Genomic DNA, 17197 nt, shown 5'->3' with positions numbered 1-17197 from the left:
TTAAATAGTTTAATGGTCATTATACAGAGGGCCGACATGTCAAGCGAATGTTGAAGTAATTTCGGCCAAGGTATGATTTGTCCGGGTAGCACGAATGGCAAACAAGATGATACATAGATTGGAAATCAGTCTGTCCTAACACGTAATAAATACTGGAACCTCAAAGCGTTTTGTTGCTCCTAGTCTATCTACTCAGTTACGAAACTGGTGTTGTAATGTCAATTAAATCCCCTGCGGACCTATGATATTCGATAAACCCGCTAGTAGATATGTGAAAAAGTCCTGTTGTAGCACAAGGTCATTCTGCAAAACAGTAAAGATACCTTGCAGTTAAGGGGGCTCTACATACTCAGTAGTTCTCATGTAAGAGTTTATGTATTTTCATTCCGCACTCTAAGGCATCCTAAGTATAAAAAAGAGCCAGGTGACTATATGTGACTTACTGTATACTCAGGTGGAGTTTGTCAACCAAGTTCAACAGCGGCTATAGTTAGTTAATAGTACGTATTGAATCACATAAGCGCTTACCTATGCTAACCACTTTTGAAAATAGCTCGTTAACCTTACCACTGCCCACTATTTACCCCCATTATTTCACTGAGCAAAATAACAATGAAGAGCCCTGTAGCGGTCACTACCTTAGCTTCGCTTTTCAGCCTGTCGGCAGCATGGCATGCCAAGAGCCACAACTATGATATTTCCGGCACGGGCCCTCGGATTGTTTGCAGGCTAATTCAGCGCCGGGAACAGTTTCTATAACCGAGCTGGTATCAAATGAAGCTATTGCGTTTTACCAGAGCTCTTAGTGCACGGGCCTTTACGATCTCATCAGTGAGAATGGGGAACATGAGCTAGCAAATTCATACAGCCAGAGTTTGAGGATTATGGTTTCTCAAGCTATAGCGACAAGGCAGTGTTTGAAAGGTGATTGCTCTATCGCATGCAGGATTGATCAAATATATTATATCACAACTGAGGTTTGCCTCGTGATCCGAGCCTTGGTATAGGTTTTTCCTAGATTAGGTTTCCCTATACTGTAATGTGAATGCAAAGGCTATGTTTTGCCGTTTGAATCAATTTCACATGAATATGTTATCTAATCTGGAGTAATTACGACATTGCAGCAGGGAAATAATCCCGGACGCATTGTTCTGTACGGTCTGTCAATGCGTTCGCTCATGACAACTCGAATTTAGCTCCTACGGCTGGAGTCCCTACCATCCGGGGAACTCGTCCGTACTACTCAAGAGCCAAACTACTCAGAAGAACACATCTAGTGATCTTAAACCCCTGTCGGGGGATCCGATGAATTGAAAGCCTATTCTGTTGGAAGATCCGAGGTGCTCCCATGACTATCAGCATAATAAAAACCTCTCTATCGCGAAAATCGCGCGTGATTTTGAGGTCCCCTACCGCACGATATACGGACGCGTTCAAGAAGGAAAAAAGGCCTCTACTGCTTAAAAGCCTGTGAATAAGATCCTTGATCAGTATTAAGAGACCGCTTTGACCAACTGGATTATTCGTATAAGTGATTATTGTCACCTCCTGAAGCCAAGGAGCTTCCCAGTACGGAGGAACGTTCCGGTTCCGGTTAGTTAGTATAGGATCAAGGGACCCTCCGGTAGGCATCCAGGAACATTCCTGGATGCCCTGCAGGCAGTATATAGAGGCCCTGGATCTTCCCTCCTAGATAGCCTTTCCTCCCATGGGAAAATTCCTTGACTACGAGTCATAAACAAACTTGTCTTTTACTAAGCTCCTTTGTAGACCGTCACAATTATTACCTTTCTGTTATTATCCCGAGGCTTGGTGAATAGGCGAATCTTACCTTAAAGTGCTCGGGAATCGGGATCGGAATAGCAGGTTGGTTTAATCTAGTTATATCGCTTTGTAAAAAGGCTTCCTCTATATCTTTAATTGGGTCTAGTGGTGCAAAAAAGAAAAGAAAAGAAAAGAAACGCTTAGATGTTAAAGATGTTGGATAGTTTTAATTTTGGTATAATTAGTTTGTTAACATAATGAAAGACCTTCTTTTACGCCTTATATATAACTTCAATGAATGCGGATTTTAATTAGATAAAGGAAAATGGCGAGATGTTATTGGTAGAAGAGGGATATTTTCTAATTTTCTTGAAGCCAAGTATTCGGACTAACAATTATCTCAGTACATCATAATATAAGAGATCTAAAATATAATTTCAATAACTGGTCTGCTACTCTCCGTTCCCGTAGTATTGCCGGTAGAAGCCCAAAAATAATACATGGACAATATGGATAGCATTGGGTGTAGACACTCGGTCTCAGAATTATAATTCAATATTTCCACGAGCTTTCTAATAATTGGCCGGATGGTGTAGTTGGTTATCACGTATCGTTAACACCGATAAGGTCCTGGGATCGAGCCCCAGTCTGGTCATTTTTCTGTTTTTGCGTTGTGTTAGTGCCCGGTTAGGCAAACAAGGGCAGGCAAAGGGATTACCCACATCGAGGAAGGGGTTTCCGATTGTCTCCGTTCCCTTTCTTTCTCTTATACTTGGTTGATTTTTTTTGTTCAATATATCCCGTTCACTAAAATCCAATTGGAACACCGACGAAACACCTTGCTACTAACCAACTCGTCAACACAAATGTCATACAATACACGCATTCTCATTTCTAATAGTCTACCTACACATCTCAAACCGAGTTCGAGTTATCGGCACACGAAAACGCCGCCGACCCGCCGGACTCCTTGTACGAGTTCATAATCGCAACCACGGAGCCATAGGTACCAGCGACCATCAGGAACGAGCCGACGCAGATAACAAACACGCTCCAACAAACCATGAGAACCCACCGTTTAGACCCGTCCTTCTTCCGATGCCAGTTATCGTACAGCCACATGCAGCCCATCGGCTGGAAGCACATGAGCGTTCCCAGCAAGGCGCCGATCAACGACACCAACGAGTCGAACACGGGGATCGCACTGGCGATGATATACGCGATCACGGTGACGCTCAGCGTGCATCCGAACCACGTACACCAGTGCACCCAGGTGCTGGTGGTGAGATGCCTCGAGCCGCGGAGGAGGGTCAGGAAGATGTACTTTGCGGGAAGCTGCAGGGGGTCAAACGAGGACAAGTGTTAGCCGGTTTTAAGATGTTCAGGCGCAGCGGGATCGGATCATACGTGTGTGACTATCGTCGTCGTGACAATTAACCCTGGCAGGGCGATTCCGTAGCAGATTTGCTTGACGAGGCCGCCGGCCGAGCCGAGCGCGGGCGAAGAGACATACGAGCCGCAGTAATAGTACAGCACGACGCCGATGATGGTGTATACGGTTGTTACGCCGGACTGGCAGATGAGTAGGGCGGTGGTGTATTGGCGCGGGTTACGCATTTCAGATGCAATGGAGAAGAAGCCGGGGGTGCCAGAGAAGGCGAAGACGATAGCAGAGATGGCCGAGATGGCCTCGGTGAAGGAGGGATTGCCGACGACCTTGAAGTCGGAGACCCAGGGCTCGTCGGTTTTGGGCGCTGCGGCTGGGCGGTCTTGCACGCCGACGGCAATGGTGACGATCAGAACTGCAGGGGGAGAGAGGTATGTATGAGAGGATGGTTCTACAGGCCGTTGCGTCTACGGCAGCTGGAGGAGTCAGGAAAGGGGGGATGGGGAGATTGCGATCGTACTTGCGGTGAGGATACTGGGGAGTCCGACCCATGCGAGCCAGGTTATACGTCCGAGGGTTCGGATGCTGCCCAGGGCAAAGCCTATAATGGCGGAGATAGCGACAAAGATGGCCGTACAGGCACCATGCGTTGAAATTGCGTTTAAACTGATTGAGATACCGAGTATTCCGGAGCCGTTGATAAAGATCCAGACTATCAATTGGTAAGTGAGGCTGCGTTGGGTTCTGGAATTGAGGATACATACAAAGACTGAAAACAACTCCGAGGATTCCGCGGCCAAATGGGCCAAACATTAACCCTCCAGCATCATCGATACTGTACACTTCACGGTGATTGACCTTGAATTTACCAATGACGTACTCAGACCATGTGGTGATGCAGGCAACGGCGATGAGGCAAATCACACCCGGAACCATGCCGAGGGTATCAAAGGCCGTGGGAATCGATAGAACCCCCAGGCCTATTTGGGTCTTCATCATGAGGACAATGGTCCCCAGAAAGCCCACCTAGATCATGATTAGAACACCAGAGGCAATTGGGTATCAAGATAGAGCGTTCCCTGTGCACACATTACGGTAGTTAGGTCCTTCTTCTGTGATCTCGCCGAAGACGGCGTCGTGAGTAGCATCCTCATAATCTGGGATCTCGCAGTCCTCTTTCTTCAATTTAGACGGGTCTGAAGTAGCCATGGTGTCGGGTAGGGGAATTGAGGTCAATTGAGATTTTTCTCGAACAGGGCAGTTGGAAAAGTGGATCTTTATATAGGCCTCCTGGGGTCTCTCCTACCGGCGGGCAAACAGCCCGATGCGGCCTTCAGGAATTCCCCCGAGGGACACTCTCAGTCAGTCACTCTCTGCTACAACCGTCTATTGCTACTGCTAGACTGCTACTAGCCCTCCATCAGGCTTAAGGTGCGGGGGTTTGGGTGGAGAAAATCTACCCCATATCCGCGGGTGGGGACAATCTGTTTCACCCCGTTTCTGTTCACCGGCTATCCTATCTCCCGTCGCCTACAGCCAGTTTTCCGATGCGGAGATATGTCCCATTATGCCATCATTCTGCAGGTGTCGGGAGTGACCGGGATTCTAGAAATCGAAACATAGAAGACTATACACGGCCCCGACGTTGACATCCCGCCCCGAAAATACCGCAACGACAGGTTGAATCGAACCATGTGTTCCCGGCGAAGATCCCCGACGTCATCAACGAGAGGGAAATGAATTATTTCATACTCCATAGCAAGTCACCCGGTTCCTCCCTGCGCCGCTAAAGCCGAAGGGGCAACGTTGGTGAGATCACCGGGAATGTTCGCCGGATGGGGAATGTGGAGCGCCCTTCACGCGCCTCCCACTGGTCAATGGCCGATTGTTTAGCTTGCGGGGTGGCTGAGGCTGCTGCGGCGCCTGCTGATCCAAAAAGCAAGTTGGACATAAGGCCCGGCAGGGATCCTGGCTGCATATCTGCCGGCGGGCAAATCAGGCGTGACGTTTTGCCTGCTTGTGCTTTGTTAGTGGTTGACTACCTCGACCGTACTATGACTAAGTGCGTTGGCACTAAGTTAGTTACTACGACGGCGATGACCACATCGCCCGATCTTCCTGTCCTCTGAAAACAAGAATTGCTCTCAATGCGTTTTGAGATCAGGCCACCGAGATCGTTGATCGCCTGTCCGGGCAAGAATGTGTCAATGAATGATATCAGGGCAGGATCAGCATGCGGGAAAGCGATAGGGAAACGCAAGATAAGTGTCATGTTGATAATAATGTATTATCTTGAATAGTGGGCCCGTATGCATTATGCGATTCTGTGAGGGTTATCATTCCAGCGAGAGATTGACAACATTACAAATCGATTGCAGGGACTGGTTGATAGAGCATTGGCTAGTTCAAGACCTTAGCGTAGTGTTTCAGAGACTAGATTCCGTTTCCACCAGGGCCATCATTCTTCCTTCATCCATTGGGGTTCAACATATTCCTCAAAACCTCAGAGGCAGAGAACGCGACTGGAGTCCTCGAATTTACCACCAGGCCTACAGGAACGGCAATAAAATGCGAATGCTCTCCTCAGTCATGACTATCGAAACCGCCGAGCATCCTCTCACCATACCTGCTCAGGATAGTAAAACCTTAACTACTTGAATACCAGATACTGGACCAACCAAACCGTCGACCGAGTGGAATATCCAAGAAATTGCGTGCTCTCATGAAAGGCTATCCGTGAATCACATTGTCGAAACGGCGTCAACTCCTCAATACCGGGCTTACGCATGGAGCCAGCCACAAAACACACCGGCGCGTGCCTATGCCGCGACATCAGCTTCACGGTGGAGGGCCAACCAACTGCAGTATACTGCTGTTACTGTCGCCACTGCGCCCTCGGATCGGGAAGTCCTTGTCAGATTGTGAGTCTAGACCATGCATCCAGACGAGACCGATAGGAGAAGGGGTATTGGTATTTGTCCGGAGCGCTTATTCCTGCCCTTCCCGTTATAGACTGCGAGTTTCCCGGCTGGCCAGTTTCCCTCTGTGATCCCCATGACCGCTTGGCTACGTTTAGGATACCGGATACCGTAAGTGGATACTCCAAAGAGAAGTGTTTCTGCAAGCGATGTGGGTGTACGATCTATACGGTTCCCGGGGGCGAAGGGTCTCGATGTTTCGTGATACGGCCGGTCCTGATCGAGAATGGGTAAGTAAGCCACCATACTTCGGCTTAGTTGACTGCGATGTAAACGATTAAAACAGATTGGAGATATTCAAACCTACTATTGAATGTTTTACGGAGCGGCATCCGAGAATTTTTGCAAGATGCCAGATATCCGGGTAGTATGAGGAAATGCCTTCGGGCGGGCGCCGAGGGCGACGGTGGTATTAGAACATATTCGAAGATGGGCGGTAGTATCAAACCGAAAAAGGAATGCTGAGAAGAGGGAGCTTTTGCCTAGTGTTTCAGTCAGCAGCGTTGAGCATAACTAACTAACTATCTGGTCCGGGATCCATTATCTGGAAGGGGAAACCCGATCCGGAATATGCATGAAATATGCTTACTCTCAGACTCCTCCTATTTGCCACTACTGTCGCCAAGATACAACATTCTCATGCCTAATTTCAGGAACAGTTTGACACTTCAGGTAAAACCAATCCACGGTGTCGTTGCATGGCTGCTCTCCCGCTACCCCTTGCGCGTGGAGATATCCGTGTCCAATTTCCAGGCCAAAGCTGCATGATTATCGCAGTCCCGCCAGCTTCCGCGAATTAAGGATTATGTAATGAATGTCATTTCTGAGGGTTATCAATCCGGGTATTTTATACTGTATTCGGCAATAAAACGCATGGCGAATGAAAAGGCTGGGATTCACAGCAATCTCAGAAGACACTTCTCTAAAGTCACCAGCACCTTGAAGTCATCATGTGGAGTCTTTTCGGAGAAGTCTACTCTCAGACCTCGTCGTGGGCGCCATTCCTTGCTTTCCGAGGATAACCGGTGAGTTGGCCGTCGGGGTGGCGGCTGTCTACACCTTTAAATCATATTCCTCGTCAGATTCTCTGGTAATCCTAAATGTCAATATTTTAAACTACATACAAATTATGTAGAAAACGCCACTACAGGTAGATCAGAGCAAGGGGAAATGAAGATGATAGGCCCCCAAGTATGATAGCATGAAGTGTATACAAGGACATCGGACCAGTGGCGAGACTGAGTGAAGGATGACAAGTTTAGCCCCCGGATTGTCTCAGGGTTCTCATTCTCCTTGCCGGTTCTGGATAGTTGGTGCCAATCAAACGAGACAATAGAGAATCAGACCTGCATTAGCGTACCGGGCTCGCGTGAACCAGCAAATCATAGAATGACCTTATCCCGGAGAAGCTCGAACAAGACACAAGACTAGGCCCGAATCAGGTAGGAAAAGTGAGAGCAGCTTGGAAATGGAGGCGGAAGCGGGGTTAGGCAGCTACAAGATACGAGGTTATGTGGGGACTGCCCTAGCTTGATGGCGTGAAGGAACTATGGACCCGCCATTCATAGACAAGCTGTATCCTCGTCTGCCAGCTTTTGGACGAGTCTGGTGGATCGAACAAAGGGCTTCACTGCATGATGGAGGTCACCAAATTGGCAAGAATCATGAGATGCGGTCTGGAACAGCACGAGAGGACCCAGAGATTGTGTAACAATGCTATCAACATGGTCCACCTGAGCCTATCTCCAAGGTTTCCCCACGATGCCGTGGGATGGGCATAAAAAAGCGTCACTGCCACGGCTTTGAGATTCCTATCTTCAGATCCTCAATTATCCTCGAACAGATTCTCTTTAGTGTTACTCCCTCCTCCAGACATCACAATGTCTTCTATGCTGCACTATCTTCGCTTCGGCTCCAACAAAGGAGAGGAAGCCGCTGCACCGGCAAAGGACGCCCCCGTCCGCGCTCTGCCCGCATCATGGTACACATCGCCAGAGATGTACGACCTCGAGCGTCGCGCCATATTCTCGAAGCGATGGATCTTCCTCACCAATAGCTCGCGGATCAAGGAGGCCGGCGACTGGCTGCGCTATGAGATGGCGGGTTTCGACTTCTTCGTGATCCGTGACCGACAGGGCAACGTGAACGCGTTCCACAATGTCTGCCGACACCGCGCATACCCGGTGATCGAAGAGGAAGGCCAAGGAAACAAGAAGATCGTGGCCTGTCGGTACCACGGCTGGTCTTACGGTCTGAACGGAAAACTGGCCAAAGCTCCCGGCTACAAGGATCTTGAATTCGACAAGGACCAGAACAGCCTCTTCCCCATCCACGTCAAGGTGGACGTGAACGGCTTCATCTGGGTGAACTTGGACGCGAAGGAGACGCCCGAAGTCTCCTGGGAAGAACACTTCGACGGTGTCGATAAGCAAGATCGCTACAAGCACTACAACTTTGACGACTACGACCTCGACCACACCTATAAGCTGGACGGTGACTACAACTGGAAGATCTTGTCGGATAACTTCAACGAATGCTACCACTGTCCCACCACGCACGCGGACATTCCCGAGTTCCTTAACCTCGATTCCTTCGGCAGCGACACCAAGGACGGACATATCCAGCACCACTGCGAATCTACGCCGCTCCAGATCGAAAAGGGTCTTTACACCGCAAGCACATACTACTTCCCTGCATCTGCCATGGTTGTGTCGTAAGTTCCACTTCCGCCCCCTTATCTTTCCACAAAAGCAAAGTCTAACAAAAAGCCAGACCCCACTTCATCATGATCCAGAAGTTCCTCCCCAAAGGCCCCAGGAGCTCTTCCATGGACTACGAAATCTACCGAAACCGCAACTCGTCCGACGCCGACTTCAAACTCATCAGCGACATGTACGCGCGCGTCATGGGAGAAGACAAAGTGCTGTGCAACAATGCGCAGAAGAACCTTGACCGCGGAGTGTTCACCAACGGCCAATTGCACCCTACGTACGAGAAAGCGCCGCTTTTCTTCCAAAGCACAGTCCGCGACGTCATCACGGAGCACTTCAACCGGGAAAAGGACGAGGGCCAGCAAGTTTGGCCTGCGAGGCCGCAATTGCCCGCCGACGCCAAAATCAGCGAGCAAGATGAGGAGATCTGTTCGGGATTGGCCTGTGGAGCACAGAAGGAAGTCCTGGCTTGGTAAGGGCTTAGGTGGACTTGGGGGTTTAGTTTTATGATTCCTTTTTAAGCCGTTCTTTTGGCGAGTCCTGCGTTTTCAGCTTTCTTGGTTTTTGGGTCTTTCTTATATTCTGTGTAGTTAGAATTGGCGTCTTCTCTATTTAGCACAGAATTCATTCATTGGTAAGTTGACAGTTTGTCTTTCAAATGTGGCGTCTTTCTTTGGATTGCGGACACAATTCATTTCTTCATAAGGTAACCTTTTCTCTCTTTAATTCTCGAAATCAACTCTCATTGTCAAGTTCACACCCAGTTACCCTCTGTCCAACAGTAAATTTATTGGCCTTTATATAGGTAAACCTGTTTACGGAATTTCATCAATCGGGCAAGATGGCCGAGCGGTCTAAGGCGCTAGGGTCAGGTGATCTGATCTTCCATATTCTAACGAATATTCCTAGTCTCGAAAGGGGCGTGGGTTCGAATCCCACTCTTGTCAATTCTTTTGTCATTTCTTTTGTCATTTCTTTTTCTTCCGCAGTTTTTTTTGCGGAACCATTTGACACGATTGAGAACTACAAATGACAGAATTACGAGGCAGTTGTGACACCTGTCCGCGACCCTCTACGTTGCCGATCTCATGCACCTGTAGGGATTCTGTACTATTTTAATTTTCATATTCCCTAGACAACTAGTCGGCCCCGTCTATTTACTGGCCTCACGATAAATAGCCAAATATTCCGTTTTCTGCCAGTACATAATGCATAAAAAAGGTACCATTATTATCTTCATTGATTGATTGACCATTTCGGGTTCCATTCCGACATTCCGAAAAGGATTCCTAACATGGACATGTTCGGAGTACTCCGAGCAGTCCGGAACAAAATATGGAAAAATTCAAGAGCGGCAAAGGTAGACATCGGAATACATTTTGGCCAGACTTCGTTTATTCCGACACAATTCTCATGCATGTATATTCCGACTATTTATTCCGAGAGCGTCATATTACCCATAACTATGCAGTGGAATGCAGCTGCTGTATAAACTCACATAGTGTCCAGAGCATCTGCACATAGTTCTGACATTTGAGCTTCCACCACAATCGCAGAGACCTTACCCATACCACACACTGAATGCTTACTATATAGTTTCTTCCCTTTACACGATGGCCACCAAACATCTCATTCCGAGCATGAGTTCAACCTCACGCTCATGGCCCCACACGTTTGCGTCATACGCGGATTCGCTCATCCACGACCTACAATGTCTTAAAAAACCCAAACCGCTTAGAATTCAAATATACCAGAATCAACCGTTCGATCTAAAACACACCTCTAACCGCACAATGGCACTCGAACTTCTCCCCGTCACGGAAGCAGACACCGCGCGCATCCACGAGATCATATTCGAAGCTTTCGAATCCGACCCTCTCCACATCCTCATGTTTCCCCGAGAACACGCATCCAACTACAAGGAGTACATGCACGAATCCCTGCGCTCCAAATTACGCGACCCGACCACCACGTCCCTGAAAGTCGTCGACAAGACTTTAACCGGCGACGCATCCATCATCGGCTACGCGCGGTGGAAATTCCCAATTGATCAGGACCAGTCCCAACAACAAACGCCAACATCACAGGAAAACCAAACCAGCGAAGAAGAAAAGCCGAAATCACCAAACGTGCCATTCCCCGCGCACGCAAACAAGCAACTAATGGACTTCTTCGGAAGTCAGATCACGAAACTGCGCGGACAATTCGTCGATCCGTCGCGCGATTTCGTGCTGGATTTCCTGGCGACGGATCCAAAGCATCAAGGCCGCGGCGTGGGCAAGGTGATGCTGAAATATGGGCTTGATGAGCTGGATCGGCGTGGGAACGAGGCCAAGGCGTATTTGGAGTCGACGGCGGCGGGGATGCCGGTTTATAAGAAGATTGGGTTTGCGCCGTTGGGGTCGATTGATATTCCGTTGGCGGAGTTTGGGATCGAGGATGGTGGTGTGTATTCGTCGATTGTGATGGGGAGGGATGCGCAGAAAGTAGAGTAGGTGGTATGAGGGTTTTGTGTACAGAATTCGGTTTGCTACTGTTGTCGAGATATGTTTGGTTGGGATGTCCTTGTATAGTTAAAAAGAGACTTGGAGAATTGGGCTTCGCTTTGCATTGATAGAGATTTATTATCAAAATATATTTTCAATTTGTTGAGCCTAGATACAAAGAAAGCGAACGAAGGAAACACCCAAAAAATGAACATTAATCCACATACATAGGATACTCACTCCCATGATTCCACGGAAACAGCTGCAGATTCTGCGCATTCAAGAGATTCACATACTGTGCCAACGCACTCATTAAAGCGAGAAAATCCTCTCTAGCAGCCTGTTGATCTTCCATCTGCTCAACCGTCTCTTTCAAAATGACATCAATTTTTCTATTAATCGAGCAGAGAAAATGTGCTCCCACGTAGCCGACAAATTCTGCCGGCGTGGGGACGAACACTCTATACATGCTGATTAGATGCCCCAGGTCGAAATGGGGCTGGGTCTCTGCCGTCTTTAGTATATTGTTGAGAATCCAATATCCAAGTGCCCGTATCTCGCTGTTAATGAAAACCATAGTTGCGAAGTACGAGCCTTTCGAACCAGCGTGCGACGTTGCCCGGCCTTGATGGATGATTTCAAGGTCAGAAGAGATCCCGGACCAGGAGGATTCCGTCTTTAATGATTAGCCCTCGATTTGTGAGATTTTATCAAAGGAGGAGATTTACCTCGTTGTGGATCTCACGCACTAGACTCTTAACTTTATCAGTCGCGCCGGTCCGCTCCAACGCCAGTGGAATATGTCCCTTTGGTTCCGTCTCGGAAGCATCCCAGACAATAACCTCGATAGCATCCGAAGCCTCATTACACGCCTCCCAGAGAAGCGACCCTGCTTTTTTCAGCTTTTCGATGTCTCCAGGGACTACGTATCCGCAAGGCGCTGCGGGCAAGTCCTCTGTCAGAGTGCCATATTTAATAGCCAGGTGTTGGAACCCCGACAGAAAAACAGTTCCATCGGGCTCAAGAGCTCGGTTAGGGACTTTGTGATCGGGATGAGTGTACTTCAAGACATATTAGACTCTTAAACAGGCTATACACAGGGGGCGCATACAATCAATGGTTCTGCGGGAACGAGATGATACAAATGGTCACCGGAGACCAGGGCATGACTCTGGAGCGAGCGGTAGGGGAGTTTGTCGAAGAGTAGATTGACCAACGTCGGGTTTTTTCCTGTCATGATTGCTGTGATCACGATGTTGAATTTGGGCCATCGGATCTTGATACTCCGAGCCTGGTCAAGAGATGCATCGACTGTCATGTTTGCGTATTTAAGTCAGGAGGATGATTGGGTTACTTTCATATCGAGAGATATAAGGAGTTCCTTGCCCATTATATACCCTAACTTTTGTACAGTATCACCCCTCGATCATGAACTAGGCAGTGAGCCCACTGGATTCAGGTTGACAGACACCGAATCCCTGTAGATAACCAATTGGGGCAAAAAGTCTTCGAATTCTTTGTATACAGAAGTATGTTATCTTAATAATGACATAATGTTGGACCGCTTCTCCTTCCTAATGTAGTTTAGTGTGTCACCTGATCTACACAGTAGATAGCTCTCTCGCAGCTACGCTGCATCTTGAGGAATTCAAGCATCTTTCTCATCTTCATCGCACCGCGATCCTGACACATAATAACCACCCAGAAACTGTAATCATCTTGTATGATAATATCCCGAAATTCTCTCGTGCCTCACCAATTTCCCGACTTGGTCCATCGTATACCTTGCGTTATGATCGAAACCCTATCAAGCCATGACGTGAACCATAAAAATTTATCCACAAGACAATGTCCTTGTCCTACGACCGGGCAAACCGGCAAAGTCCAATGCGGAACCATCTCCGAGCATCAGGCAGAAAGGGAAACTTAGTCTGATAGTATGTAAAACCGGACCAGGACCTCTCCCTGATTTCAACAAGTTAAAAATTCAATAATGCCTCTTTCACTCCGCTCCCCACCTCCCTGACCTCGTTGGCGCCTGCTCCGACGGAAAACAATGCAGTCTGCCAGAGCTAGACTGGCAGCTGATTGTTGTGCGAGTCGCGACGGTCCTCGAATGCAAGTACATGTGGGGTGTGAACCTCCCCGTCTCAGAGGTCCACGGCATGCCGCAGGAAAAGATACAGAGCATCGGATGTCCTGCCGAGGGTATAGTCAGTGGTAGGTGACCTTAAACGGATCGCGAAAGAGTACTGTTACGATTAGTGGACGAAGAGTTGGCAATGTATACGGATGAGAATGAGAAGGAGACGGTTAAGGAAGCGTTGGGGCATTTGAGGGAGGCAGGGCTGGTGGAGGTGTTGATTGTTATCGGACTTTATGCGATGTTAGCGCGATTGATGAAAGGGCTGAGGGTTGATGATGATCCGGAGATTCCGGGGCCGAAGGGGTTAATTGGGGGTGCTATTACGGCTACGAGGTGATGGCTTGAGGGAGACGGTTAAGATCATAGTTTTAATCCTGAGACGTCTGGATTTAGTTGCAACCTGTCAGAAGTTATGATGTCAAGTCCTTTGAGTAATCGGGATACTTGGCAACTCTAACCCTCAAGTAAGCCTGGATCAGTTATCGCTATAAACCGGATTCTGCCTTACACCCATTAGATTGGGTTGACTAGACTATGGAATTTGAAGACAAAACACATGAAGCAGGGCTTTCGCACGTTCGGACAGTTGTCGGCATTAAGGCGGCACTGGGTTCATAAGCCTAGGCTATAGGGATCCCAGTTTGGAGCGAGGCCACACCCTTGGGACCCAGAACGTCCCCAATGTTGAGCCAAGAATACACCAGATCGTCCGATTTGCTCGTATCGCGAGCAACATCATCTTGGATTGGAGTTTTGTTCTTGCAGAACACTCTCAGCTCTTTGCATGCCACATCTCCATTTTTCTTCAAGTACTCTCGCATCACGTCGCCAGCGCTCATGACGATCCGACTCACCAAGCTAGTTCCGCCAGATCCAAAACCCATCTGACGTGCATTCTGGGCCGAGCCTCGCGCAACGTGATGGATGAGGATGACGATGTTTGAAATGAAGGACTCATCAGGCATGTACTCCTTCGTGAAATATTGAACAAATTTATGGTGCTCTTTGGCTTTGATCAGTCTGAGTAACTCGACGGAGCGTTTGTGCATGCCAAAGTAGTTGTACAGAATGACAGGCTCCTCTTCGAATAGCTTGGTCTTCAGGAAGGCGAGAAGATGCAGTATGTCGATGCTGTGGGTTTTAGACCACCTTCGGGTAATGATGAGTTCCAGATCGGCTCTCCGAAGCTCCTTGCTGGAGGATTCAAGCTTCGACTTTTGTGAAAGTTCGTCCAAAATCCTATCAATGTTTGTAATCCCGGCATCGTCCTCAGGACCACTAACGTACTGGGGGAAAAACAAGGTCGCGACTGCAGTGGTGGGCTTTAGTACACGAGGATTCTTGCCATCAGGCTTATGCCATGCTTTGCTCCGGGAATCACGCGCAAAATTGGCAGCGGATGAGATGCCTGTGGCCAACTCAAGCCTGTTCAGCGATTCACTGGCGTTCTTCGGCCGCGAACCAATGAAAATATGAGACTCGCCATGAATCTTGACGAATGCATCCATATCGGGCCATTTCAGGTCTTTGTACATTGGATAACTCATGACAAGATTGTGCAAGAAGGCCAGCTGTTGGACGTCGTACCATTGGGTGACGAGCAGCTGGCCAACAAATTGCATTTGAGTATTGAGATTAAACAGGAACAAGCCGCAAAGGATAGCGTGCTGCGAGAGGAGTGCATGCTTTTCGGGCGGGGAGCCAATGCGGTCGAGACTAGACCGAGCTCGAATATCTAGGAACAGATCTTGTATGATCCATGACTCGACGGCTGACCTTATACTTCGAATCTGCTCGTCACCCTCTTTTGGCCAGAATTTGGGCGGAGGGTGGGTTTTAGACAGTTTTAGGTAATCATCGATAGTCCTCTGGATGCGAAGTCCAGACATGCGGAGGTCTCCAAATGCACCCAAGGTACTGTGTCGCATGATATGATGAACGTCGAGGAATACCTGGGAGACGAAGCAGAGCCACAGACCAACCTTTTGAGTCTTGGCAAACTCAACAAGGCCTCGAGTGATCGCGTCCTCAGTAGGCATCTGGAGTTTGAATGTATCAAGCATGCAAAACTCTGGCAAAATCGAAAGAAGGATGATTTTGTCTTCGTTGAACTTCTGACCCAGAGACATTTGCTCTCTGTCTGCTTTTGGATCATAGGTGCCGAAGTAGCCTTTTTTAAAGACTGGCAGATGATTGACTTGAAGGACGTCTGCGAAAGACTCAAGCAGGACCTTAGTTGGCACATAGCACCAGTCCGCCAGATCAGTCATGTTCTTGTTGTATGGCAGGCCAACCTCAGTGGATGGAGCCGCAGAAATTCCGCGGGTCAAAACAGCGAGATTGTAAACAATATTCTGGACACTATCCTCGTTCCTCGACAGGGAATCGCGCCACTCAGCCTCCACCTCCTGCACAAGATTTTCGGCAAGTCGCAGAGCACTGTCAGTCACGACGGCGGCGTTCATAAGGTCGATTTTATTATCACGATACTCCGACCAGGTGATGGAAATGAATGTTCGCATATTGCTCAAGTCTTGAAGTAAGCAGAGGGTTTTGAAGAACAACGGACCAAGGTATGAGTCGTCTACTGCCTCATTGTCGTCCTCTTCAACAACGTCCACCTTGACGATCTTCTTTGAATCTGCGGGGGTCGGTTGAGATTGCGCGGTATCCTGGGGTTCCTCGACCGTGAGAACCGCAAATTTGTTTAGAAACATATCAGCAGCGGCATCGTCACTCTGGGCCTCAGTAGTCGGCGATGGCTGCTTCGCGTCTGGCTTCGAGGATTGGTTGGTCTTCCATTCAAGAGCCTCGCAGATTTGTTCCAGTGCAGTGATGAAATGAGCATGACGTTTGTTGTTCATGGACTCGCCCTGGCCCAAGAACCAGGAAGTGACTGATTTTCTCAATTTGATGGCACGTTTGGCGATGGCGAGAACTGACTGAGGTACAGCGAAAGCAGAACCAGCAACCACCTCAGCGAGCTTTTGCAGATCTTTGGTAGTCGCACTATATTGAATTGGGTCTGCATCTGAGCCATTGTTTATGTTCTTGCGTTTGCCCTTTCTCGCGGTCGGAACGGTAGCAGAGAGGGCAGGTGGTTGATAGCCACATTGGTCGGCAGTCTGAAGTAGCCATGTTGCAAATTTATTGGTATCTGCTTTGTAGCGGGCGTAACTACTCTGCAAGAATCCCGGGAGCATCTTGGTGATGAGGTCAGGGAGATGAAGGGTGGAGAAAAAACAAGCTTCACCGCGGGCGTTCTTTTCTGTGTCTGGACTACGGCGAGCCATTTGTGCCACTGCGCAAATTCACAAATTCACTTTAACTACTCCGGAGTACTCCGTGAAGCATTGACTCTCTCCATGCTTTGATTTCTTCCGCCATAGTTCGGTCCATGGGCATCCCGCAACCCTGAATACTACTTGATGTCCCTACGTTAAGAACCGATCACATTGTTCTTCTTTCTCTGGATAAACGGAAGTTACCGTATTTGATCACCTGACGACCAGCCCCACCTGACGAACAATTTCACCGACATTTCCTACACCTTCAAAGAGCCATATCTCAACCAATATGGCTCCAATTGATGAAGCGATTACAGAATTAGAATCCTTGACGATTGAAGAAGGACCTAATTTCTCTTCTATAGCGAAAAAGTACGGTGTTAATCGAACAACTCTAACCAGACGGTTTCGCGGTGTCCAACATTCAAAAGATGAGCA

The 17197-nt window shown here is 48.4% G+C and overlaps 6 protein-coding genes across 6 annotated transcripts; 3 read left to right on the top strand and 3 right to left on the bottom strand.

Annotated features, from left to right (window-relative positions):
• Positions 1–2679: 2679 nt before the first annotated feature.
• Positions 2680–4360, bottom strand: KD926_002203 (putative amino acid transporter (Mtr); the record flags this gene model as incomplete). The annotated part of the gene is made up of 5 exons (XM_053094014.1): positions 2680–3099; positions 3172–3602; positions 3672–3863; positions 3916–4177; positions 4241–4360. 5 exons carry the CDS (start codon positions 4358–4360, stop codon positions 2680–2682), a joined length of 1425 nt encoding a protein of 474 aa, XP_052951154.1.
• A 3649-nt stretch (positions 4361–8009) lies between these two features.
• Positions 8010–9316, top strand: KD926_002202 (aromatic ring-hydroxylating oxygenase subunit alpha; the record flags this gene model as incomplete). Its single annotated transcript, XM_053094013.1, has 2 exons — positions 8010–8842; positions 8902–9316. The coding sequence occupies 2 exons, from the start codon at positions 8010–8012 to the stop codon at positions 9314–9316; spliced, it is 1248 nt and encodes a 415-aa protein (XP_052951153.1).
• Positions 9317–10633: 1317 nt separating this feature from the next.
• KD926_002201 (GNAT family N-acetyltransferase) lies at positions 10634–11335 on the top strand (the record flags this gene model as incomplete). Its single annotated transcript, XM_053094012.1, has 1 exon — positions 10634–11335. One exon carries the CDS (start codon positions 10634–10636, stop codon positions 11333–11335), a length of 702 nt encoding a protein of 233 aa, XP_052951152.1.
• Positions 11336–11540: 205 nt separating this feature from the next.
• KD926_002200 (uncharacterized protein) lies at positions 11541–12644 on the bottom strand (the record flags this gene model as incomplete). Its single annotated transcript, XM_053094011.1, has 3 exons — positions 11541–12002; positions 12055–12387; positions 12438–12644. 3 exons carry the CDS (start codon positions 12642–12644, stop codon positions 11541–11543), a joined length of 1002 nt encoding a protein of 333 aa, XP_052951151.1.
• Positions 12645–13452: 808 nt separating this feature from the next.
• KD926_002199 (uncharacterized protein) lies at positions 13453–13809 on the top strand (the record flags this gene model as incomplete). The annotated part of the gene is made up of 2 exons (XM_053094010.1): positions 13453–13546; positions 13592–13809. 2 exons carry the CDS (start codon positions 13453–13455, stop codon positions 13807–13809), a joined length of 312 nt encoding a protein of 103 aa, XP_052951150.1.
• A 283-nt stretch (positions 13810–14092) lies between these two features.
• On the bottom strand, positions 14093–16765 carry KD926_002198 (uncharacterized protein; the record flags this gene model as incomplete). Its single annotated transcript, XM_053094009.1, has 1 exon — positions 14093–16765. The coding sequence occupies one exon, from the start codon at positions 16763–16765 to the stop codon at positions 14093–14095; it is 2673 nt and encodes an 890-aa protein (XP_052951149.1).
• Positions 16766–17197: the final 432 nt, after the last annotated feature.

The sequence above is a fragment of the Aspergillus affinis genome (assembly GCF_023601865.1).
Source record: "Aspergillus affinis strain CMG 70 chromosome Unknown NODE_147_length_82135_cov_87_193680, whole genome shotgun sequence".
NCBI classification, from domain to species: Eukaryota; Fungi; Ascomycota; class Eurotiomycetes; order Eurotiales; family Aspergillaceae; genus Aspergillus; species Aspergillus affinis.
The sequence above is the reverse complement of the archived record's forward strand: the minus strand, read 5'-3'. Positions and strand labels throughout refer to the sequence as shown.